The 27222-nt window shown below is 43.2% G+C and overlaps 1 protein-coding gene across 1 annotated transcript in view; it reads left to right on the plus strand.

The window, feature by feature from the left end:
- Positions 1–3888: 3888 nt before the first annotated feature.
- PTDSS1 (phosphatidylserine synthase 1) overlaps positions 3889–27222 on the plus strand; it is an 84486-nt gene continuing 61152 nt past the window's right edge. Inside the window, exons 1-2 of the mRNA XM_006900353.1 lie at positions 3889–4198; positions 22027–22118. Coding sequence (XP_006900415.1) covers positions 4020–4198; positions 22027–22118 — 271 coding nt within the window. The 5' untranslated portion in view covers positions 3889–4019. The remainder of the gene's footprint in view (positions 4199–22026; positions 22119–27222) is intronic.

Here is a 27222-nt window from a genome sequence, read left to right on the forward strand (position 1 = left end):
GCTGAAAAGCTGTCAGGTTGATTATGACTCACAGCGAACTGGTAGAACAGAGCAGAACATCCCTGAGGGGTTTCTCAGACTACATCTTTCTAAAAGTGGGCCTGTCTCTTTTGTCTCGATCAGAGCAGCTGGTGAGTTCAACAACAGTCTGGTTATTAACCAAATGCTTTAATCACTGTGACACCAGAGCTCCTTCAATAAATATCAGCTGGTGTTATCGATTATGCAAACAAATGAAAGAATTTTTGCTTCATTCACTTTTGCATACACCTTTTTATTTTTATTGTTGGGAGACTTTATTGTTGGGAAAAAGACATCGTGTGAGGAAGTACCTCAACAAGATGGATAGCGTGAGTGACTGCAAGAACGTGCCTGACCATGGTGGAGGTTCTGAGAATGTGGCAAGGTTTCTATTCATAGGATCACCACCAACTACGAGTTGTAATCAACTCAACAGCCCCAAAGAACTTTGGTTGCTTTGATTTTGCTATTAAAAGAAAATTGTGGGTACTTTACTACTCTGCATACGTTGTTTTGTTTTGTTTTTTCCCACCTAATAGAATTCAGGGAGACCTGCTGGCACTGGGCTGTTGCAGGCTGCCTTGATCATCAAGAGCCTTGAATGTCCTGCAATCAAAATCTACCAGCAGCTCCTCTGGACAAAGATGGGCACCATCCTGCCATTTTAAGGATGTTTACAGCCTTTAAAATTCTATGGAAGATTGGAACTCACTCAGCGGCAAAGAGTTTTTTGGTTTTGTGGGTTTTTTTTTTTGTTTTGGGGTTTTTTCCCCCCCTTTCTTTTAGTGGAACTCAGCCTGGTTTATATTCTGAATTAGAGATTAATAAAAATGAGAATCTCACTGCCATTCTGAAATGGCTCTAGGAAGAAAAAAGGTACTCATGCTATAACCTTGTGGGTCAAGTGAGATTTTGATAGAACTGACACGTTTTCTCTCAACAGCTACATGAATTCTCTACACAGCAGTCATCAAGGTAGTAATTCAGAGCCCAGAGACCTCAGTCACGCTAATCAGACAAGACTAAGTTTCTTAGGTACTCTTGCATCAAACTTAGCCCATGAGGGGGGCTTGCTTAATAGCCATTCTATATTGTTATTTTAAAATTTAACGAGTGTTGCTGTTGTTACACGCAATCGAGTTGCTTGTGACCCATAGAGATTCCATGTACAACAGCTCTGAATCCTACTCTATCCTGAACCTATTTCATTGTCTCAGACTCACCAATCCTCATTACCCCAGTCACTGAATCAATCCATATTTATTCAGGATCTTCCTCTCTTGCACTGTCCCTCCACCGTTCCAAGCATGATGCCCCCTCTCAAAGGACTGTCCCTCCTGGCAGCATGCCCATAGTATGTCAGATGGAGCTTCAATTCTTAAGGTCCCTGTCAGCATTAACATTTTTGACTCCTTTGTTGTGTCAAAGGAGCTCTGTTTGCACAGTCATAAGTAACAACATTATGGACTCAAAAGCACACAGTTCAAATGCACCAGGTGTTCCAGAGAGAGCAAGATGTACAATCTCCTTCCATGCAATTCACAGCCTCTATAAACGCGCCAAAGAGTCAGCCATGAGTGGGTTCCCACTCAGTGGTACAAAACAAAAACCCATTATTAGCTGTGTAGTCACTTTGGCCCTCTCTAACACACTTTGGAAAGCCAAAGCTCACTCCAAACCTATTTCTTCAGCCTCTTACAGTGACCTTACAAGACAGAGCAGGGCCGTCACACAGAATTTCCAAAGTTATCATTAGGGAAGCTAAGAGCCACATCTTTCTCCCAAGGAGAGGCTGGGCGACTCTAACAGCCAAATTTTCAGACAGCAGATGGGCTAACCAGGGCCCCTAAAGCCTTACCAGACTTAAGTTAAAACCCTTTCTACATCAAGCAGGCAAATTGATGGACTCTTTCCATATAATGAAAAGACATTATGCATATAACTAATATCTACTCTTCCATTTCTAAGAGCACTTTGCCTGCTTAATGTCTATGCTAAGTGTATTAGCTTCGCTATGTAATTTTATTGCTATTTCTGCATCTTCACTGTTTGTTCACTAGAGCAGGGCAGGGTCTGATCTGTGGGTTCACCTTCCCAGGTTTTACTGCCCACTAGCAGAGCCTCTAATTGTTCCTATGGAAATGAATCAACAGCACTACAGTTAAACTCCTGTGCATTTGCAGTACCCAAAAGTACACAAGGGAACTTGGGGATGTATACAAAAGCCCTGCATGTTGTTGTTGATCGCTTTCAAATCAAGTGCAACTCATAGTGACCCTATGAACAAAAAGCCTGAAGCCCCCCATAGTGATCAAAAAAGGAGTCTTCCAATATGACCCTTCCATTGGTAAGATTAAATCCCTGTAACCAACCCTGAAATCCATTACAGAATCACATACTAGTTCACATACAGAATCTCCACTGTGTGCTAGTACTTTGCTGAAAGGCAGAGCAGGCCCTCAAATATCCTTTCCTGTTTGTTTTCAGAGTTCAAGGGTTCTACTTTTGTAGCATAAGTTAATGAAAAGGTTGGCTGTTGGAATCCACCTAACAGTTCCAAGGGAAAAAGACCTCCTGATCTGCTTCAGTAAGATTACAGCCAAATTTCCCAACAGTGGCAGTTCTGTTTTGCCAAAAACCTACTTGAGGGCACCTAGCAACAACTGTCTCACACACTTTGTGTATGTTGTCAGGAAGGGGCCAGTCCTTGGAAAAAGGCATCATGTTGGGAAAGATGGAAGGTCAGAGAAAGAGGAAAAACCTCAACAGGACAGATTGACACAGTGTTAACAACTGGCACTAGCATATCCGAGATAGGACTGCTCGGTATGGGGCAAAGTTCAGATCTGTTGTTCAAAAGGTCATTACCAGTCAATGGCCTAACAACAGCAGCAACACAGAAACTGATAAGCCAGTCATAAAAGGAGTATTAAAAACAAAACCCACATCCACTCTTAAAGAGTAGATTCCGACTTACGGAGACCCTGTAAGGCAGAGTGTAACTACTCTTTGCATTTCTAAGGCTCTAAATCTTTACGAAAGCAGACTGTCTCATCTTTCAGCAGCTGATGAGTTCCAACTTGTGATTAGCAGGACTCAAAAGGAGGGGGGACAAGGGCTTGCCAAAGCATCTCCCAAAAGTTTCATATCGTCTCCAGATCACATTTTTAAGGACTCGAGGGATTTCTCGAAACAAAACTTGCGCGGGAAAGCAGTTTAAGGCGCTGGGCCTCCTTCAATATTCCCTGCAAAGCTCGCTAATAAACAAGCATGGCTGATTTTTTTTCTCTTTTCTTTTCTCCTCGTCAACCAAGGAACAAAAACCAAGACCCAACGTCCCCGATCAAGCTGCGAAGGCTGAAAGGCCTAGAGGAAGGACCCGGGCGCAGCACCCACGTGGGTGGGTCTAGGGCAGGAAGGGGTCGGAGCCCGGCCCGGGAGGTCCCCGTCCACTCCGGTGGCTCTGGCTTTACCTGTCGCAGGGCCCGCAGCGAGCAGCCACCGCTCAGACGCCGGCCCTGGGCCCCTTCCAGACGCGCCCCACTGCCGCCGGTCCCGTCGCTGGGCTAGTGCGCCGCCGCGCTCCGCGCCCCACGTGGGCTGCGCCCAGAGTGGGCGAGACCAAGTGCGCGTGTGCGCGGGGGAGCGCGGGCGGCGGGCCGGGCACCGGGCCGGCCAGACGCTGTCGTTTTCCCTTTCTTTTTCTTTTCTTCCCCCAAATACGGTCAGTCAGGAATCCGAAGACTTCAGGAGAGCCCAAAGATGTCTCACTCCGAAGGCCGGTTTGCGGACAGCCTGCGGCGCACCCCGCCCGAGGCCTGGTTGGCGGCGCCGCGACCCCGCCCTCCCGCGCCTGCCCTTCCCTCCGCGCTCAGCTTTTGCTCCGCGCCAGACCCGGCACCTCCGCCCCGCTCCCTCTCCGCTGTAGCTCTCCACTGCCGAGGTCCCAGCCTCCGGGCCGGGGCCGCCACCACCGCCGCAGGACGGGGAGGCGGGCCATGGCGTCCTGCGTGGGGAGCAGGACCCTGAGCAAAGATGATGTGAACTATAAGATGCATTTCCGGATGATCAACGAGCAGCAAGTGGAGGACATTACCATCGACTTCTTCTACCGGCCGCACACCATCACCCTGCTCAGTTTCACCATCGTCAGCCTCATGTATTTCGCTTTCACCAGGTGAGGTGGTCCAGACCGCTCGAGGGGCGCGCCCGAGGGGCGATAGGAAGAGGCGGGAGGGGAGCGATGGCAAGCGAGGGTGGCCCTAGCTGGCTCGCTGATGAGGAAGCCGACTGGCTGCTCCAAGAACACGTTTTTGCAGACCCACCGCCCACGCGGCTCCTCTACCGCCGGTGTCTCTTTTGCACACCCCAGACCCCTCCCCTCCTGCTTGTCTGGACCAGCGTACGCCCTGACCCCCTCCATAGCCTTGACTTCAGTACCTCTCACCGCCACCCTGTGTCATGCAGCGCTTCCGGCCCTTATCACTAATGCACAGGAGCCACTGAGCACGATCCCCCCACCCCCCAGTTCTGCCACACAAATATAGCTGCACATACACATATGCATCACGACGCGGATCCCAGCTCTGCAGCCCCTCCGAATCATCTCATATGCACCGCTTTCGGCACACACACAGTAAGTACTACACAGATAAAACCCTTCAATCACCAGTGCCTCCAGATGCAGCACCACACACCATTCATTCACTCCGCAAGGGCGCAATCTAGACCCTTACCCATGAACATCCCCTAGTATTCAGCGCTGCGCCGCCATGCTCACAAAATACACACGTGTGGCGCACCACACAATCTTTTCCCATGCAGCAAGCCTTGAATACATCACATTCAAGTCGTGCAGCATAATCATACCTCCCCAGCACCCCTGTGCTGTGCATGGTGTCACCATAGCCAACCTTGCCCCATCCAACATAGCTTGTAACACATCATCTCTTGCAAATACTGCTGCTGCAAGATAGCATACCACACAGCCCCAAGCTCTCATATCACAGTTCACTCTTGCCTTATTCACTGTCTAATATGTATGTTGAAATGAGGTAATGTAAATATAGCAATAGCTGTTGTGTAGGTGTATATACCATAGTATGCATAAATAAAATTCACAAAACTTTTGTCCCTGAAAACATGCATGCGCATGTAAAAGGCACTTGTAATATGTATCGACCTATTCATAGAATCTACCCACCCCAACTCTTTTATTTTTGCTGAAAGTACACACAAGCAAACATAACCCATTCAGCATTTTTTGTTAGTAATATAGGGTCCCTTGGCAATACTTGCATTTTTCACATTGTGTCACAATTCTCATTATCTCTGCCCAAGTCATTTCATTACTGTCAGTCTGTACTCTGCCTTTAAGGTCACAACTGTATTTTAGAGTTATTGTCATTTAGTCTTGTGTACAATTCTTTGAACATATGATTCTTTGTTGGGTGAAGTGTTCAAGATAGACATTTATTGCGTTCAATTTTCTTTAGAGAAGACTTCATGGCATAGTTTTGGTCCAGGCTTCAAAAGTTGTTCTCAGGCTATGACTTCTTTCAGTCTCAGTAAGCCCAGGAAGTCTAGTTTCTTCCTTTTGCTCAAGATCTGTCAATTGGGACTCTGATCAGAACCTTCAGTGATGATTACACTTGTCTGATGTCAACCTGACTTTAGACTCTCACATCACAGAGCTCTAACACACATCACTAAGCCCCATTTGGCCTGTTTAATCACCTAGTGCTGCTATAGGGAGCTCTCATGGCTTAGTGGGTGGAGAGCTGCACTACCAATCCAAAGGCAGGTGGTTCAAGTTCATCACCTGCTCTGATAAAGAAATATGGGCATTCTTCTCCCATGAGGTTTACAGCCTCAGACAACCCACTGTAGGATCAGCTGTGAGTTCAGTTCAGACTTGAAAGCAGTGAACAGTAGTGCTGCTACACCATAGCTATCACAAGTGAATGGCTTTAATATAGATTATGCTCTTACAGTTTAGGAATATAGAAGTTCAAATTCAGGTTGCCAGTCCTGCAGGAAGGCATTCTCTCTCTCTCTCTTTCACGTCTAGGAAAAGGTCATAGTTTCCTTCTGGATCTGTAGAGTTGGCATTACTGGAGATCTCCATGCATTGGCCTTCCCCAGGTTAAGCTTCCTCAGGCAGGAGCCTGGGTCCAAAAAATACATACTCCAGTCCTTGCAGTTCTTTCTTGGTGGTGCCAGAGGACTGCTCACTCCTTGCTGACTTTCCTCCCCTTTTTTCCAGGCCACACCCTAGGAAAAAATTGGATTAGGGCTCTGAGGGGGTTAAGGAGTCTAGCATCCCATCCTTAATCCTTTTAGACCTACTTGGCTTATCAGTTCAGGGGGATTATTACATAGCTTCCACATTAAAACATTATATACGTATATTTTCCTGGGGAACACAGATTTTCAAAGACTGTGAATTACACAGGAGGAGATTACCCATCTTTCTTCATTGAATTGTATCTCTTGGTGGTGCAAAAAGTTAAGCACATAGCTATTAACTGGAAAGTTGCAGATTTGAACCACCTAGAGGTGTCACTGGTGAAAAATGACCTGTTTTTGAAATGTCACAGCAATGAAAACCCTATCAAGGGTTTCTTTTCCAAAAGACATCATAGGGTTAAGTCTGCAAGAGTCCCAATTGGCATAACTGGTTTACCTTGAGTAGATTGTCCTGTTAATAAACTGGTCTGTACTAAATTTCTCCTTGAGAAAAGACTGAAGAGACAGACAGGGCATCAACAGGGACTTTTGCTATCTATATTTGTTGAGAATGGTTTTTACTTCAGTTTCTCTGAGTGGCTTTGGCACTCCAGTTCTCCATCACATCCTCGAGTCATAATTCTATCTGACTTTTTTCCTAGATACCTCCCATCATTCTTGTCTGTATCCTTTGCTGTTAGGTACTTTAAAGTCAGTTTTCATAGCAACTGCATGTGACAGAGTAAAACTTTTCCCCATAGGATTTCCTTAGGTGCAAACTTTATAGAAATACTTTACTAGGTCTTACTCCAGAGTAGCTGGGTAGTTTCAAATTACAATTCAGGAAACTGGCACTTAATTGTTGCACCATGATCCCAAACCCATTGCATTGCCCTCAAATCTATTCCAACGCATCACAACTCTATGGGACAGAGTAGAAGTACCTCATAGTATTTCCAAAACTGTAATTTCTACAGAATCTCTGCAAAAGCACTCTGTCGCATCTTCCTCTCATGGAGCAGCTACTAGGTTTGAATTAAACCACCAAGTTAGACCCTGGTTTTCTTAGAAGATAAGAATTTCCATTGGGGTAAAAAACTGCTGGCTGAATTGTCTCAGGCCTATTTCCTTAATGTACATCATGTTCTCTCTCTGTCTCTCCCTCAAGTAACAGAAGGCTCTGGGTGTCCTTGTTGCCTGACATCATCAATATTAAGTGATCATTTATAACAGTTGTTGGGACTAAATAAACTCAGGAGATGGCCAAAGATCACCTTGTTAGAGTTATGCTAGAAGGGGCCAGCTCACAAAGACCTGCAATCATTCTCTTCCCCAGTTACCATTTTAATCTCATTTTTAAAAATCTAAGGACCTTTGTGCCTAAAAGATGGATTGACACAGTAACTGTAACAATGGCCTCCTACATATGGGAGATTGCGAGGAGGTCACAGGACAAGGGCCAAGTGCAGATCTGTTGTTCATAGCGTCACTTTTTGTTGGGAAGGGTAAGGATGGTGCAGAACAGAACAGGATTCCGACTTGTTGTCTGCTGGGTCGCTCTGAATCACACTCAACTTGATGGCACCTAACAACTACAACCTTTATGCATCTTTTCTTATACCTGTGCCTGGTATAAGGGAGCTCTGGTGGCCTAGTGGTAAGAAGCTGCACTGCAATCCTGAAGGCACACAGTTAGAATCCACCAGCTGCTCTTGAGGAGAAGAATGGGCAGTCTCCACCCAGGCAGTTAACTCCCTCCGAAAGCCCTCTGGAGGGTCAGCTATGGGTCAGTTCTGACTTGATGGTACACAACAACAACATGCTTGGTGTGGCCTAGTGGTAAAAGCTGTGATGCAATACCAAAGGCATGTGATTCGGATCCACCAAAACCCTCCATGGGAGAAAAATGAGCAGTATCCTCCCATGTGATTTACTGCCTCTGAAAACCTGCTGAAGGGTCAGCTAAGAGTTGATTCCAACTTAATACCACACAATAACAACAACATTATGATCATAAGTGTATTGGAGTCTTCTCTTTGAGTGATAATAAGAGTTACTGTTTTGTGGAAAGTTCCAGACCTAAGGGAGAAATGACTATCATTGCCTCCCATACTCATTAATAAGCAGTCTTAATTGATATTAAATAATCCATGCTTATTGTTGTTGATTGCCTTTGAGTCGAGCATGACTCATAGCGACCCTGTGAACAAAAGGCTTGAAGCCCCTCTATAGCTATCAACTTTTATCAAAATTCATAAGAGTTTCTAGAGGCATGTTATTTAGGAAGTGGATGCTACTCCTGCTTCCAAACCTGTCATAGTATGTTATTGTTGTTATGTGCCATTGATTCATAAGTCTATGCTTATTTCTTTTTAAATAATTGTATTTATTACATCAAATATTATTGTTTATCTTGTAATGTAACTTTTGAGTGGTATAATAGTTAAATTTTTGATTACTGGTTAAAGGGAGCTCTGGTGGCCTATTGAGTTAGGCATTGCACCACCAGCCCAAAGACATTCAAAATTACCAGCTGCTGATCTACCTTGAAAAGATAGGTAGTTTCCTCCCATGCGATTTACAGCTTTTGAAAACCCACTGATAGCTCTGAGTCCGTTCCAGCTAGATAACACATAGCAGTAACTGCAGCTAACTAAAAAGTTATTGGTTCAGATGTAACCAGAGGCTCCTTGGAAACCAGGCCTGGTCATTTGCTTCATAAAGTTCACTACTTTGAAAACCCTGTGGGCATAGTACTGCTCTCTACATATGGGGTCACCATGAGTTGAAACAGAATTTCTATAGGAAAATTTGGAATTTATCATTCTCAGTTAATTTAAAAACAAGAGAGTCAGGTTGGATTGCTTTCTCACCACTTGGCTGTAAAAACCTGTATAACAGAGCTGGGGTCAAAGTCATTTGACCTCCACGAACTTCACAAGATGGAAGAATTCCAGTTAACATCATAAATAACACAAAGTCAGTTCTTGTGAAGTCAGACATGCTCCTTATCTTGACATATTCATCTAACATTTCCAACACAGATTAGCTCTCCTGTTGTACTGGGTTTGATAATTCATTGCAAGGACCACACAGAGCTCATAGACAATAAAAAAAAAAACCTAAAAATTATGGAGTCACAATTCACATTCAGGAATGTTCAAGGTACAAATCTTCAGTCAGCATAGTCAATATTTAGACACACTGAGAGGAAGTTTCTTAGTGACTCAGCCTTATGTCTTTGTCTTTGTCCTCCTTGGACAAGTATTTCAAAGGATTTTAGCTCTGCCAATTATGTGTCACCCCCACACTTTCAGTCCCCCTAAGCCTAAAGATGCTCAGTGGGTTGGAAGACCTAATGCTCTGATATACGCCTGAAGGCACCCATTCTGTCAGCAGTCACTCAGCTTTTTTGCTCTGTGGGATTGCATAGCTCTTATTCACACTGTGCTCTGGTTTCTTCACCTCTGCTGCTGCTGTTCCTGTTGCAACTGCGTCCATGTCACTTTGTGCCATTGCGTGGTCTCAGACCGTCTGTGGTGTTCTAGCTCTGTCTCTGGTTCATGCAGATATCACACGTTCGAAAGATGTGCTGGCTGAAGGAAGACAGCGGTGATGAGTCAGTGTGCCGGTGCATCGAGGCTAATCTGAGTGAGTGGCAGATAGCCTCCAACACATTAGTTTGAGCTCTCATTTTTATTTTGTTGGTTTTGGGGGGGATTTTTTAGTTACTTATATTTGTGATCCATACTTTACCACAATAAAATTAAATAACATAAAAAAAAAAGATGTGCTGGCTCTTGGATCTTCCTTGATGTTGGTAGTTATTAGATGCCATTGAGTCAACTACAACTCATAGTAACCTTAATGAACAACAGATAAGAGCTTTGCCCTATCCTGTGCTATATTTATGATCTCTGCCATGCTCGAGCCCATTGTTACAGTCACTGAGTCAATCCATCTTGTTAAGGGTCTTTCTCTTGCTCTCTCTCCCAGCATGATGCCTTTTTCCAAGGACTGGCCCTTTCTGATAACATGCCCAAAGCTGGTGAGATGAAGTTTCACCATACTTGCCTTTAAGAAGCACCCTGCTTATACTTCCTCCAAGGCAAATTTGTTTGTTCTTTTGGCATATTCAGTACTCTCTTCCCACAATAAAAATATCATCTCTACCTTTGAGCCAGCTTACTTGAAGCCTAAAGAGATTACAAAATTGAGCAATTTCCATGTCAGTAATTTTCACACTTACTTACATGATATCATGTCTATTTACTTTATTAGCAAACTCTTTAGTCTCTGATAGGCCACAACCACCACATTTGCATAGTCTTACCCAGCCTTAAGCAAAGGGAAGAAATCAAGATGTTAAGGAGTTGAACACAAGATTCCAGAGGGCAATGCAGGAAGACAAATTATTACAATGAAATGTGCAAGGAGCTGGAGTCTGAAAATCAAAAGGGCCAAATGTGCTCAGCATTTCTTAAGCTGAAGGAACTGAAGAACAAATTCAAACCTCAATTTGCAGTACTTAAGGATGTGTTGGGCGAATATTAAATGATCCAGGAAGTATTAAAAGAAGATGGAAAGACTATACAGAATCATTGTGTCAAAAGGAGTTGGTGGACACAGAAGAATTTCATGAAACACTGTATGAGCAAGAGCCTGTGATGATGAAGGAAGAAGTTAAAACTGCTCTGAAAGAATTGGCATAAAACAAGGTCCCAGGAATTGATGGTCTACCGATTGACATATTTCAACAAACAGACACTGCCCTGGATGTGCTAACCAAGTTGTGCCAAGAAATCTGGAGGACAGCCATCTGTCCAACTAACTGGAAGAGATCTATATTTGTTCCCATTCCAAAGAAAGGTAATCCAGCAGAGTGTGGAAATTATCAAACAGTACAATTGATATCACATGCAAAACCAGATTCTCCTGCAGATTATCAAAAAACGACTGCAACAGCACATCAACAGAGAACTGCCTGAAGTGCAGATGGGTTTAGAAGAAGCCATGGCACTAGGGATATTATAGCTAATATCAGATGGATATTGGCTGAGAGCAGAGAGTACCAGAAGAATGTCTATCTGAGTTCCATTGACTATGCAAAAGCATTTGACTGTGTGGATCACAACAAACTGTGGCTGACTCTGAGAAGAATGGGAATCCCAGAATACTTGATTGTGCTTATGCAAAACCTATACTTGGACCAGGAGGCAGTCGTCAAAACAGAGCAAGGAGATACTGCATGGTTCAAAATTGGGAAGGGTGTGCGTCAAGGATGTGTCCTGTCTCCATATCTTTTTCAATCTATATGCAGAATAGATTATCCGGGAGGCTGGGCTCTATGAGGAGAAGTGTGGCATCAGGATTGGAGGTAGACTCATCAACAATCTGTGTTATGCACATGACACAACCCTGCTTGCTGAAACTGAGGAGGATCTGAAGCGCTTGTTGCAGAAGGTCAAGCACTGCAGCCTTCCATATGGACAGAAACTCAAGGTTAAGAAAACAAAGATTTTCACTACTGGGCTGATTGGTAGCATCATTATAGATGGTGAAGAGATTGGAATTGTTGACAGCTTCCATTTACTTGTCTATACAATCAACACTCTTGGTACCAGCAGCCAGGAATTTAAAAGACGAATTGCACTGGGAAAGTCTGCTGTTAGAGACCTCTCCAAAGTACTGCATAGCAATGATGTCAGTCTGGAGACTAAGGTGTACCTGATACAGGCCATGGCCTTTGCAGTTACTTGCTATGCATCAGAAAGCTGGACAATGACTAGGGATGATAGAAGGAGAGTTGATGCCTCTGACCTGTGGTACTGAAGAAGAGTATTGAATATATCATGGACTGCTAGGAAAACGAACAAGTTCGGCCTGGAGAGGGTGAAACCAGGCTGCTCCTTGGAGGCAAGGATTCTGAAGCTTCATCTGACCTACTTTGGACATGTTGCAAGGTGGGATCAGGCCTCGGAGAGGGACATTATGCTTGGGAGAGTGGAGGGAGAGCACAGGGGAGGAACACCCTTAATGAGATGGATTGATTCAGTCACTGTGGTAATGGGGATAAATGTTTCAGAGACACTATGATTGGCAAGGGATAGAGCAGAGTTTAGGCTTGTTGTACATAGGGTCACTATGAGTCGTAGGTGACTCAACAACATGTAACAATAAAAACAACAACCTAGCCCCATTCGATAATTTTCCCACTCTTTTGTTTAGAGGCCAGTGGCACTGCAGACATCATTGCCAATGTCAGATGGATCTTGGCAGAGAGTACTGGAAGTATGTCTATTAGTGTTTTATTGTTAAGCAAAGGCATTTGACTGTGTGGATCACAACAAATTGTGGCTAACACTGAGAAGAATAGGAATCCTAGAATGCTTGATTGTGCTCTTGTGAAACTTAGACCAGGAAGCAGTTGTACAAACAGCCAGAAAACACTGCATGGTTCAAAATCAAGAGAAGAGTGTATCAGAGATGCATCCTTTCTCCATACCTTTTTAATCTATAGATTATTTGGGAAGCCGGACTTTATAAAGAAGAATGTGGCATCAGTATTGAAGGAAGACTAATCAACAACCTGCATTATGCAGATGACTCATCTTTGCCTGCCAAAACTGAGGAGGACTTGAAACATTCGCTACAGAAGGTTAAGAACTGCAGTCTTTCTACAATCAGGAGAGGATAAAATAGATGAATGGGACCTTCTAAGAAGCAAATCCCTATGCACATAAAAAAAACTTCTCCAACAGGGTAAAAAGAAAAGCCACAGGCTTGGAAAGAATATTTGGTAATGACATGCCTGATAAGGGACTTATATCTACAGTTTATAGAATTCTCGAGCACCATAACAAGATAAACAACCCAGTTGCAAAATGGGCACAGTATATGAACAGACACTTCACCACAGAAGACATTCAAAAGGGAAACAAACATATGAAGAAATGTTCAAAATCCTTAGCTTTAAGAGAGATGCAAGTCAAAACAACTATATCATCTCACCCCAGTAAGAATAGCAAAATTCAACAGAGTAGCAAACAACAAATGCTGGCGAGGTTTTGGAGAAACTGGAACTCTTATTCACTGTTGGTGGGAGTGTAAAATGGTGCAACCACTATGGAAAGCAGTATGGCGCTTTCTTAAAAAGTTGGAAATTGAAATACCATTTGACCCAGCAATTCAACTACTGGAAATATAGCCTAAAGAAACTAGAACTGCCACCCAAGCAGATATATATGCACACCCATGTTCATTGCTGCTTTGTTCACAATAGCAAAGAGTTGGAAACAACCCCAGTGCCCATCAACAAACGAATGGATAGAGATACTGTGGTATGTAAAATTCACATGATGGAATATAATGGAACACTGGGGGGGAAAAGGAACTCATGAAATAGTATACAAAATGGGTGACCCTGAAAGACCTTATGCTCAGTGAAATATCTCAGACACAAAAGGACAATTACAGTATAATGCCACTGTTATAAAACAGGACTTACATTGGAGTTGGGGGGACATTAGGAGGGGATAAATCATGTACACTGCATTGAAACAGATGAGGGAAAGAACTGCTTAAAAGGAATATATCAATAGTTATTATTTGCATAACATCAGTCCAGAATAAGAGCTGCATAGTAAAGTGTACTGTGGTGGGAGTGGGGAATTGTACAACAATGAATTTTTTTTTTCAAAGAGAAAAACGAACTGGGGATGGGGAGGCAGCAAGGAAAATGTGCAACAGTAAAAAAAGAAAAAAACCAAACCAAATTGCTGTATACCTTACAGACTTCTTTAAAAATGCCATAACTTGATTATCTCTTAAATTATAAGGTATCATGTGAAATGTCCATGGTACATATGACACTTTAAATTGTGGCACTGATTCTTGTTTTAATTCCTCAGAAGCGTTTGTAGACAGGCATATAGTAATAAATAGTATTTGGTACAATCTTGTGATTTTCTGAAAGATCTGTCAAAATTAGTTTGAAACAAGAATAGAATCTTTCTGGAAAGCAAAAATTAAAAAAAAAAAAAAGGAAAGAACTGCAGTCGTCAATATGAATTGCATCTCAACATCAAGAAAACATGGATTCTCATCACTCGGCCAGTTGGCAGCATTGTGATCAATGGAGAAGAGATTGAGGTTGTTAACAGTTTCATCGTGCTTGAGTCCACAATCAACACTCTTGACACAAGCAGTCAGGAAATCAAGAGATGAATTGTGTTAGGAAAGTCTTCAGTCAGAGACCCCCCCCCCCAAGAGTGCTAGGGAGAGAAAGTGTCAGTCTAGAGACTGAGGTGTGCCTGATCCAAGCCATGGTCTTCTCAGTTACTTACTATGCATCTGAGAGCTTAGACAGTCACTGAAGATGACAGAAATACCAAGGCCTTTGAGTTGTGGTGCTGGAGAAGAGTAGTGAACATACCATGGACTGACAAGAGAACAAACAGGTTTGTTCTGGAGAGGATGAAACCAGATTGCTCCTTGGAGGCAAAGATTTTAAACTTTGTCTCACATATGCTGGGCGTGTGGCCAGGAGGGACCAGTCTTTGAAGAAGGACACCATGCTTCAAAGGGTGGAGGTGGCTTGGAAGACTCTGGGTGAGATGTATTGACAGAATGACTAGAGGCAGTCGGGCAGATATGTCAGAGACAGTGAGATTGGCTTAAGGTAGGGCAGGGTTCAGAGCTATTTTTTATAGGGTCTCTGTGGGTCTTTGCCACCTGGAGAACACATAACAACAGCCACCACCCAGCCGTTTGGTGAGGGCTACCATGTCAAAGACAATGACTGTGAAAAGCCATATTATCTAACCCATTGCTCTGCATTGGCCCTCTCATCCCCTAAACCTTGATGTATCTGTCAGCCTGCATTTTTCCATCTCGAATGTCCTTATCAGGGTTCAGAAAAGCTTTAATAGCTTATTAGCCATCAGAGCTGTTGTCTTTTTTCCATTTCTAGGTCTTGGCACTGCCCTTCCCTGACCCCCACCCACTTTGGAATTGCTTTGCCTTGATTCTATCTTCTTTTAGTCTGTCTTCCACCTTGCTATCTCTGTGACCTTTGTAAGACCCAGTTGTTGTCCCTGGTGTCCCCTGCTTCCATTCTGGCTTCCCATCACCTGGAAAGGGTTGGCTGCATGAAAGCCTTTTTTTCAGAGTTGGCCAACTTCTCCAGCTCCACACACAGGCCCAGACAGCTCCCAGACCCACGCCCAGGGCCTGACTGCAGTTCTCTGTGAACTGATCTGTGACTGCCTAGTACTTTGTGACTTCATGGGGTTGCCCGCCAACTCCCCCCCTCCTCAACACTTTAGCTCCTGGCCATGTTGGATAGTTCCTTTTCATGACCTCTTTCTTGGTTATTCCAGGAAGCACCTCCAAACCCTTTTTGTTTTTGTACTTGTCACTGTGATACTTGTTTCTGTGTCATTTCTTGAGGACATGTGCTGCCGTAATCATCCTAGTACTCCTTGTGATTGATGTCGAGTTAGCCCAGTGCACCGTGGAACAAAGTGCTGCCGGTCCCCCGCCACCATCCCTTTATCCAGTTGTGGATTGGATAGTTGTGATCCACTGGCTGATTTCCAGGGCCAGATTACCAGGCGTCTCAGTCCATCTGATCTTGCGAGCACCACTGGAAACCCATTCCGCCTCTTGCTGCTGCTGTTCTGTGCCGTTGAGGCGCCTGTGATTCATAACGACCTTATGTACCATAGCTCTGTCTCCATGCACGCCCTTCCTGACAGGTGGATGGTGGTGGATGCCCACAATGTGTATTGGCTGAGAAGGGAGCCTACGTGTACTGTGTAGAAGTATTTCACTGAGCCATCCCTGCCCCCACTTCCCTTCACAAAGACATCCGGTGAATAGGAATTCATTTGTTTAAGTATTATTTTTATTGTTACACATTTTCTCCCTCCCGCTCCCCCAGCCCACCCTGCAATGCACCCCTTGTTCCAGATTGTTCTCATACATATAATGCACGGTCATATATTCCTTTCGGGCTGTTCTTTGCCTCAGCTGCTCTAATACAGTGTTCATTGTCTATCTACTGAGTTGGCTCCAATTCATAGCGACTCTCTTTAGAACAGCACTGACACCGCCCGAGCCTGCACCACCTCATCGTCTCCCATTGCTGCAGTCACTGTGTCCCTCCATCTCATTGAATCTCCTTTCAGGGTGGAATAGTCGTAAATATTGTGGTCCCCCTCCACTGGACATACATCTTCCCCCCCCCTTTTATTTTTAAAAATTTTTAAATTTATTTTAATGGAAGTTTGCAAAGATTTTGGATTTCCATTCATTCATTTTTGCACACTTTCCTCCCTGCCCTCCCCTCGCCCTCAGTTCATGTTTCTCTTTGAAAAGTAAAAAAATCTTTCATTGTTACACAGTCCCCCCTCTCCCCAGTCCAGTCAACTATGCAGTTTTCAATCTGGACTCTTATCATGACACTAATACCTAATCATGTATTCCTCCTAAACTGTTCTCTCCTTCATATGTTTCAACACAGTATACATTATTTATCCCCTCTTAGTTTTCCCGCAACTCTGACGTCAGTCCTGCTTTACAACAGGCACTTTGCAGTATTTGTCTTTTTGTGATATGTCACTCAGCATAACATCCTCCAGGGTCACCCATTTTGTATACTATTTCATGAGTTCCTTGTTTTTCAATGCAGTATAGTGTTCCATTGTGTGAATATACCACAGCTTCTCTATCCATTCATTTGTCGATGGATACTGAGGTTGTTTCCGGCTCCTTGCTATTGTGAACAAATATGCAGTAAACATGGATGTGCATATATCTGCTTGGGTGGCAGTTCTGGTATCTTTAGGGTATATTGCACTGGAATTTTAGGGTATATTCCAGTGGAATTGCTGGGTCAAACGGTATTTTGATTTCCAACTTTTTGAGAAAGCACCATACTGCCTTCCATATTGGCTGCACCATTTTACACTCCCACCAACAGTGAATAAGGGTTCCAGTTTCTCCACAAACTCGCCAGCATTTGTTGTTTGCTGCTCTGTTGAATTTTTCTATTCTTACTGGGGTGAGGAATCTGAATTCATTTAACTCAAGGAATCCTGTTTCCGTTTCTCACACTTCAAAATAATAACCTCCTCTGGTGGAGCTCCAGTAGCTTAGTGGTAAGGACTTGTGCTGCCAGGCCAAAGACACACGGTTCAAATCCACCTGCTGCTCTTTCTGTGAGAAAGATGAGCATTCAACTCTCATGTGATTAACTGCATCTAAAGACCTGCTGAGGGTCATCTCTGAGTTGATTTTGACTGTTCTTTTTGATGAGTACCATAGAGACAGAACCGACCCATAGCTCACCCTCAAAAAGGGTTTTCAGAGGCAGTTAATCACACAGGGAGAAATTGTTCATCCTTATCCTGCGGAACAGCTGGTGGATTCCAGCTGCATGCCTTTGGGATTGCAGTGCAGCTTCTTACCACTAGGCCACCAGAGCTCCTTGATTTTGATACCAGTTATAATTCTTAACAACAGTCTCCTTTTGTCTTCCTGTATTTTAAAAGTCCTCTTTACTTTCTATTAAATGAGTAGACCATTCACAGACAATACTATAGCTGGTTAATATCACATACTTTGTAACCTGGAATTAAATTTCCGGTAGGAGAGCGGATCCTTTACAGTGGCTAATCTCACCGATATGGCCCTGTTGAATTTGGTCCAGTGGCACTTCGTGGTGTTTTTGTTTGGCACGTGTCTCAGTGTTAGGAACTTTTTTTAAAGGTAAATGAAGGTGGAAGGACAGAGGACGGCGCAGCCAGTTTAACAGCCTTGGAAGTGGAAGAAGGCTTATGGTTAGATACTCTGGTCTTTCTGTGCCAGGGAGAAAGCTGCTCTATAAAGATCAGGTGGGAATGAATGGAGTTTCCATTGTTGCCTTAAACTGCCTGGCCCACTGCCTGGAGTCACATATTAAACTGACAGAGAAGCTGAGTCCAAACTTTTTTTTTCCTGCTCCCTTTAATTAAACCTCTGGCCTCCCTAATGTTTTTCCTTCACCGAGGACATTCTTTCTTCTCGGGGTGTTTACTCAGTCTCAGACTTACTGCCATTGTGTCACAGCCAACCCCTAACCGACCCTCCATTGGATTTCAAAGCTGTAAAGCACAGGAGGGGATGGCCATTTTTCTCCTTTGCAGCAGCTGGTAGATCTGAGCTGCCAGGGAGGCACCACCGTGGGTTAACAACTCCCTAAAGACTAGGCCACCAGGCTCCCTCTGAGTGTTTACAGAAGTTAAAGCATTTGAATATTTGATTGTTGTTTATGTGTCCTCATGAGGCTGCACCTCATAACACCTTTGTGAACAACAGATTTGAACCTGGCCCCATCCCATGCCATCTTCACCATCTCTGATGTACTTGAGGACCGTGTCACCCCATCATGTTGAAGGTCTACTTCTCCCACGTTGAGCTTCCTTTGCTCGTGGCTTCTGTAGTCCTCTGTGCCTAATCCTTTTCGTCTGGCCAGGGCAGTTGCTGCTGGAGGCCCCATTGGTCTGGGCTGTGGCTCCTTTTATGGTACCTGAGTTGCCTACCCCACTCAGCGCTAGCCATGACTCATTCTTTTTTTTTTCCCCCCCTTAAATTAAATTGTAGTAGGTGTGTGTAAAAAAATTGGCCACTTTAACCATTTTTTTCTATATTTTATTAATTTTCATAAACATTTACAGAGATTTTGGGTTTCCATTCATTCCTTGTTGCACTATTCTCTCTACCCTCCTCCCAGTTTGTTCTTGTCCAAATGCCACAGTGCTTGTCAAAGCCAGTTCTGATTAATCTTCTTTGTCAGTGTGTCCTTTGCCATTCCCTATCACTCCTCCCTGAGAGAGACTTCACCCTGAGTCATAAAGAAAAGGGGATGGCGTATTCTCTTAGCTACTTCCTGCTGAAAAGGGACGCTGTGGGTTTCAGGGTGAAGATCTTCTCTCACTACTCTAAAGGGCCCCTTTGGCAGTAGGAAACACATAGACTATTATGGAGATTGATTTTGGGATTCAGATGCACTCTTATTGATTGTGCTTGGCCGTACATGTTCATATCCTTGAAGATGTATCATGGGGGTGTTGCAACCTAGAAGGCACAAATTTGACTAACAAGTTATAAGTGCATGAGTCCAAAAATTATGGAAAAGTAAAAGAAAAGATTCTTTCATTGTTTTACAAACCCTCCCCCAGGTCCCCTCCACCATGTAGCCCTCGCTCTAGTCTCCTGTGATGACAGAAATACCTAGTTATATATCTCTTTTAAACAGTTTTCTCCCTCCTCTGTTTCAGTGCAGTATACATTATTGAACCCATCTTACTCAGTCTCTCCCCAACAGTGGCATCATGTAATATTTGTCCTTTTGTGGCTGGGATATTTCACTCAGCATAATGTTCTCCAGAGTCAACCATTTTGAATAATATTGCATGAGTTCCTTGTTTTTTAATGCAGCATAGTATTCCATTGTGTGAATATACCACAGCTTCTCTAGCCATTCGTTTGTTGATGGGCACTTAGGTTGTTTCCAACTCCTTGCTATTGTGAACAAAGCTGCAATAAACATGGGTGTGCACACTTTAACCATTTTTCATTGTACAGTAAGGACCATTAGCCATGTTACAATATCATCACCACCGCCCATTTCTGAAAGTTTTTCATCACCCCAAACACAGACTTACTCGGTGCCCATGAAATAGTTAATCTCCCTGTCCCTGACCTCTCCTGCCACTCACAAACGCTCACTTATTATCTTCTCATTCTTGCAACGAGTATATTTAGAATGTCTGCTGTGTGCTGAGTACCATACTGAGCACAGAGGACAGAGCAGGAGAAACAAGAGATGAGACTAGTGCCCACCAATAGCTTAAATTACGGGCTTGTAGGCTGTAAACCAGGTATGTTCACTTTTAGAGGGCAGGGCACTGGCTTTCGCCCTGCCTCGGGAATACCTCCCAGGTTTAGCAGAGGAGGAAGACCTGTTGCCCAAGGCTTGTAGGTCTAGGTGGTATTGGTGAATGGACCAGTCTTAAAGTAGAACAAGCAAGACTACTCTCTACTCTCGCCTTACCTTCTGTAACTGGGAGGTTAACTCTCATTGCCGTCGAGTTGGAACCAACCCGTGACTGACCCTCCATTGGGTTTCTGAGGCTGTGATCTGCGTGGGAAGAGCGGGCACGTCTTCCTCCCATGGAGCCTCTGGGGCATTTGAATCGCTAGAGCGATGCTGCCTTTGGGTTAGCAGCGCGAGTCCCTGCCAAAGACAGGGACCCCTGGATGGCATAAAGCAAGAGCTGTGCATTCCCATCAAGTTCAAGATGGACTCATCCTGCCTTCTCCCAGAGAACTGTGGGGCAGTTAAAGAGAATGTATCTGGGGAAGTTTTTGGAAGTTCAGAGCACTTATAATTGAATTATGCCCCCACCACCACCACTCCAATGTGTATCGTAAATGTGGTTCTCAGCTGGTTCAAAATGATTTGGTCATGACTGGTCATGTCCATATTGTAGAGCAGTCACGTTGCATGTGCGATTTTGATTGATAGTAGGGGGTTTGGCTTATGTGGGTTTTTTTTAAGAAATTGATAGTGTTGCCCAGCTCAAAGATGGCAGCCAGTGTATATTCAGAGTAGATTGGTCGCTGCTGTCTCTGAGCAAAGCACCTCTGTTAACTTTTCAGATCAAATCCCATGCACAAGAAAATTTGCTGACCCTTTCGGCCGTTTCAAAACAATTTAAATCCCAACATCTGGTGCCTTTGGCTGTGGTTCCATTTTGGAATTAATTATTTTTGTTACATTAATGAGACACAATAAATGTAAAAGTGACTCTTTTCCCCATCCCTTCTGAGATAAGAAAGAGACTGAACAAGCAGTCAGGTAGCAGGAGTGGAGGAAGAGAGACGCCAAGCTTAGGACCTGCCTGCAGATTTACCAGAGAGTTCACACCCTGACTCTGGACTTCTGACCTCAAAAAACGGAGAGAATAAATTTCTGTTTGTTAAAGTTACCCAATTGTGGAATTCCTACTAAAGCAGTACTAGGTAACATACTTTCATCTCATGTAATTTGGGCATGTTGTCAGAGGCCAGTACATGAAAAGACATCATGCTGGGAAAGGTAGAAGGTCCGTGAAGGAGAGGAAGACCTTCAACTAAACAGATTGACACACTGACTACAGCAGTGGGCTTGAGCATGGCACAGCTTGTGAGGATCCTGCACGATGAAGGTTTCGATCTGTTGTTCAGAGAGCCTCTATACTTCAACTCAGTGGCATCGAACAACAATAACTAACAGATAACGCCATCTTTAAAAAAATAAGTTCTTTTATAACCTTGTGGATTGCTTTCTTCCTTATAATTGTGTGCTTCCTGTCTTAATTTCTGGAAATGAGTTTTGCCATAATGTATTTTGGTACTCAGATTCTATTACTTCATGGAAGTCGAATTTAGTAATAAAGCAAAAGCATTTCTTCCAAATAAAAGCTTACCTCTTTCAAAAGAGTACTGTTTTTCAAAGGCATGCCTGAGTGTATTCAACATGTAAGTTTGCCTGTTATTTTTATTACAAGAATTAGATTTTCTTAGGAGATTTTGTTTTTTTTGAAAATGATAGTAAGTAATAAGTGTTTCTCTCTAGAGATTTTGCTGGGCAAAATAAACGTTAGCAATCCCCCAGTGTTAGAGCATGAAGCTCTGACTTCCAGGCTTAGATCTAAAGCTGAATTCTCCATGTTGTTTTTGTATTTTCAGGGACGATTCTGGCCCAGAAGACAACATCTGGAAGGGCATCCTCTCTGTTATCTTCTTCTTTCTTATCATCAGTGTGTTAGCTTTTCCCAATGGTAAGTGATAATGATGCTTTATTGCTTCTTCTGTGCATTATGTCCTTCTGGTATATTCAAGATAATATAGAGGCCCCTGGAAGGCAGAATAAGAATTAAACCCCGAGTCTTGTGCAGTAACTGGAGATACACAGACTCGCAGCAGATTGCCCATTCTGCGCTTTACCTGTGTGACAGTATAGAAATATCCAGAACTTCCGTTTCTCTTCTGTGAAAGGGGACAGCTGTTAGCACTGGTACAGGCGGTTAACTAAATGAATACATGTTAACTGCTCTGATCAGTGCCTGAGGAACTAGAAGCTGCTACTCTTAATGCTGTTTTTCTCATTGGTGGAGTTATAAAGTATTACTCCTGAGTTAGTCCTTCTTTTCACCAAGGTTACGATCAGTGTTGTAATGAATATTGTTTAGATTCTTTGTCGTCCTGTGTGATATTTTATCATAATCATTTCTCTTTAGTGAACACTCATTTGGAATATTGTGGTGAAGTGCTTTACCTCTGGTAGTTTAGGGGCAAAGATTTGAGCTGCCAACCCAAAGGTATGCATTTCGAATCTACTAGGCGCTCCACAGGAGAAAGATGAACCATCCCTTCCTGTGCAGTTTCACTGCCTCTGAAAACCCACTGGAGGATCAGCTGTGAGTCACTTCTGACACCACCACTAGCACCATAATCCTTTATTTTGTGATGTAAATCCTATGCCACAGGCTTAATTGAGTCATACCTGTTATCTTACAAGAGGTCAAAGGAGAGAGAAATAAGCAGAAAAAGAGGAACTTTACTGTCACCAAGAGGAAGAGGCAAGAGTGCATCCTCTGGACTTGATCTCTGCACTGGGATCCTCTAAAGGCCCAGAACAGCAGCAGACCCAAAAGTTCAGCAGAAGATGGCATGGACCAAAGAAGCTGAGTGCTTCTGGGCAAGAGGTTTGCTAATAAAATCAAGTGTTTCCATGCCTGTGGTGGAACTAGATTTACTGACCTATGGAGCTCAAGCTGAGGGCTTTTAGGTCTAGGCTTGCTGGCATAATGAGGTCACTTACGGGCAGAGCTGAAGAACTTGATATCTCAAGTTGGTTCTAACAGACTGTAGCCTATTACTCAGTCCTGTAATCATGAGTATTGTCTGTGAATGAGTTCTGTGTAGCCATTGAAACAAATCATCACCCCAGCAGAGAAAGTAGAGAGTGTGATAGAGGGATGAGTGGTATCAGAATTAGTAAGAGGTTAGAGAGTTGAGGTATGCCAGGCTCCCCCCCTAGGAATCAGTCTTGGGCTGTTGATCTTGCCATGAAGATAGAGGAGATCACATACCACCACCATACCATCTTTACAGATAGGAATTTTTGTCATTACTGTGAATTTTACTCTCTATCATGACCATAGTTAGATACAATCTCTTTTTTACCAAAAAACCCCAAACAGCTTTTATAGTCTCCCATAGTTAATATTCATTTCTTTCTTTTGATTGTCACATGCAGAATGCTTTATGCTTTCTTACTCCATTTCTGTACCTTCTCTCTAGAATATTCTTTTATTTGTTCTTGATAATTACTTCTCACTCTTTATAGCCTGTGTCTTTTTACACTTATGCTGTTTAGAAATTCTTCCGTTTCTCTGTTGGCTTGTGCTCCATAGACACCACTGAGGTTTTAAATCTCGTGCTTGCCCTGTAAGCGTAGATGTTTTTTTTCTGTGCCTTTCCCGTTCTTCTGTGTAGTAAAATGATGTATTGTGCTTGCTAGCCCCAAGTTCAGCAGTTTGAATCTACCTACTGTTCTTCACAAGAAAGGTGGATGTTTTTCTCCTATTGAGACTCAGAAAACAGATGTAGGTGAGTTGTGAGCTGTGAATTGGAATCAAATCAATAGCAATGGATTTGGATTTGAATGTGTAATATTAAAAGTTGAGTATAAATGTTCTTGATTAATCCTTGAACACGTACCCTGGCACGGCCTTCAGGCTTGCAAGAGTGTGGCAGTAGAATTCTTTTCTGCATTCCTGCTTGTGTACAACTGTGTGTGCTAGAAAGTGGATTTTGCTGTTAGCCTAATAATCATGAAAGAAACCTTCAAGAACCAAGGTTCTTTAAATATGTTAGGAAAGGGGTCATTCTAAGTAGCACATTGCTTGGGTGGCTTAATCTAACTTTCCCATTGCTCAAATGTTTACATTAGTTTTTAAATTAAAAAAACCTTTCAAAGAATGAAAACCTGACTTCTGCTGGGACTTTCTATTTAACCAACAGTGCAGGTACCTGTTTGCCAGCTTTCCTTCCTAACACCCCCGCACAGGAGAAATCTTCGAATTTGAGCTGATGTAGCTCATCTGTTGATTTCAAGGGCATGAGTGGCATTGTGCTCCGGGAGTTGTGCTGCTAACTCAAAGCCAGCCGCTCTTGGAAGGTTCAGATCCTAGCAGCTCCTCAGGAGAGAGAGAGATGACCTCTCCCTATGTGATTTACTGACTCTGAAAACTTGCTGGAGAGTCAGCCATGCCTCAGTTCCCCACTCAATGGCAGTGAGTTTGAGGTCTTCTTAAACTGTCAGATTACAAGGTGACGTTCATTGCTGTTGAGTTGGAACCAACTCATAGCTGACCCTTCAGCTTGTCAGCGGCTATAAACCATACAAGAGAAGAGTGCCTATCTCTCACTCTCAGAGCTTCAGGTGAATTTGAACTACCCGCCCTTACGTTCATGGTGCACCTCTCTACCCTTTAGGCCACCAGACCTTTTTGTAGGTGGCTGATTGTGGCATAAAGCTTTACATATATCCTGGTACTGTGAGAGGCTCTGCGTTATTCTCTTGAACTCAGGCACCTGGCCTTTCTATAGCAAAAGTAATAGTAAGATTACAGCTCAAAGCAAGCAGGTGGCAGGCTCCATCTCGGGTCAGATGTCAGCCACCAAAGTCCTGGAGGCCAGTTTTGGAAATTTTAAAAGAGGGGTAGCTAACTATTCAGATAGTTGTTGTTCCTTTGTACCATTGAGTCAGAACCAACAGATAGCTGACCATTTGGCGGCTTTTCAAAAGCAGTCAATTGCATGGGAGGAGATTGCCCATCCTCCTCCCAGTCACCTCCCTGCTCCGTGCCTCGGTCTTCTGAATGCCTGCTGCTTCTTTCTCTTGAAGCATCGCTTGAAACCATGGCCATTATCGGTCTGTGCCCTTTTCCCCCTGCTTCTTTCATATCCCTTCTCACTCATCCTGTCTGATCTCATTTTCCTGTCAGATCAGTTTATCAGAGCACAGTCCAGGCTCAGGAAACAGATCATTTCAAAGGTATCAGATACCTTCTTTAAGGCTTCAGTTTTCTTAGCTAGGTTAGTTTATTGCTTAGTTCAGAGGTTATTTCCCCTTTATCCCTTTTTTAGGATTTGTTTTTTATTGTTGAGAATATCCACAGCAGAACCAATTCAGCATTTTACCCATACAGCTCAGTGACAGTGAGTATATATCTTCAAGTTGTGCAGCCATTCTCACCCTCTTTTTCCACAGTGCTTCTCCCTTTTAACATAAACTCACAGTCTTAAGTTTACAACTTGACCTTTTAGGAGTTGGTATTGTCAGTTTGATCCCAAATAGTTCTTAAAAGGGAATGCTTATGGACTAATGGTAAGGAGTTGGTCTGCCAACTCAAAGGCATGTGGTTTGAATCCATCAGTTGCTCTATGGGAGAAAAAAGAGCAGTCTCCTCCTGTGATTAACTGCGTCTGAAAATTCACTTGAGGGTCCACTATGAGTTGGTCCCAATTTGAGGGCACATACAACAACAACAACAACAGTTCTTAAAAAGAACAGTGTTTAAGGCAGTTACATTTACTAATTAAACTCAAACCATTACTTGGCTTTAGAAGACTTCCAGGGATATTTTTGGTTTAAGCTTAAAGATTATTTTCTAGAAATGGTTTTAAAGGTTCATCTAGGCCTCCAGGATACTGTCAAGTCTGTAGTCTATTGGAATCTGTGATTCTACATTTTCTTCCTTTTGAGCAGGATTTTTCTATAGAATTTTCAGTCAGAATGTCAAATAATGGTTGCTGGGCATCCTCCATATTCCATTTTTTTTCATCCTATTTCTAATTCTAGTTCTTCTCCTGTTGAGGCAAGTAAAGACCAAATATTCCTTGCATGACAGCTCTTGTAAACTTTTAAGACCTCAGGCTATAGTCAAAGGTCATGGAGGCAGATCAGAAGTGCTAAACACCATGTTAAGCTGGTTTATGGGCTAGTCCGCAAAACCATGACCACATTGCATTTCCAAACCACGTCCCCTGAGGTATTTGGTTTATAGATGCAGCCTCACCTGCTGCTCTTTATATCTGTCACATAAACCCACCTTACAGCAGTTGAGTTGATCCCAGTTCTTAGCAGTCTCCAATCACATTTCCTAAGCTATGCATTTTAGGGGGAGGACACTTCCCGTCTGTATCCCTCAGGCTCCATGGTTGATTCAGATGTTAGGAAGTGAAAGCCTTTTGATGAGCAGTGCAACATCTTATGGACTCTCCTATCAGAAATTTTTATCTATCACATCATACTTGCCAATTTATTTTCTTTTATAGATATACAACATATAGCCACAACTAACCATGATGAGAGTTAAATTAATCTGATGTGCAACCTTACCCATAACAAGTGTGATATTTCTATCCCCATAACCCAAAACTCTGCTTCATAATCAAAAGTTGCTTCTTCATGACTTTGAAGGTCTGAGTCCCAAATCCATTTGGAAAATCTGTGGATTGTAAAACGTTGATGTCTTAGTATCCACGATTTTATGACACATTAACCAGAGTTGAGCTTTGGGGCTTCATTGGAAAATGTTTTCTATTGGGTACCAAAGATACATTTTGAGTGATTTCCCCTTTATTCCCTCATGACATCTGATCGCCAAAATCCCTTTAGCCTGCTCATCCTCTCTGTGTTTTGTTTTCCTTTTGGAAAGATAAAACATAAGCCTGTGTCCTGGCCCGTGGGATCTTTTCAACGGGGACCCTGGGAAGGAAAGAATGACCAAAAAAAAGGGACAAGAGACACAGAGGCATCGGAGACAAGTTGAATTTCCAATCAAGTCTCTATTTTATTGAAAGCACTCACAG

Source organism: Elephantulus edwardii, unplaced genomic scaffold (genome assembly GCF_000299155.1).
Source record: "Elephantulus edwardii isolate Elephantulus edwardi_28Jun2011 unplaced genomic scaffold, EleEdw1.0 scaffold00282, whole genome shotgun sequence".
Taxonomy (NCBI): Eukaryota; Metazoa; Chordata; class Mammalia; order Macroscelidea; family Macroscelididae; genus Elephantulus; species Elephantulus edwardii.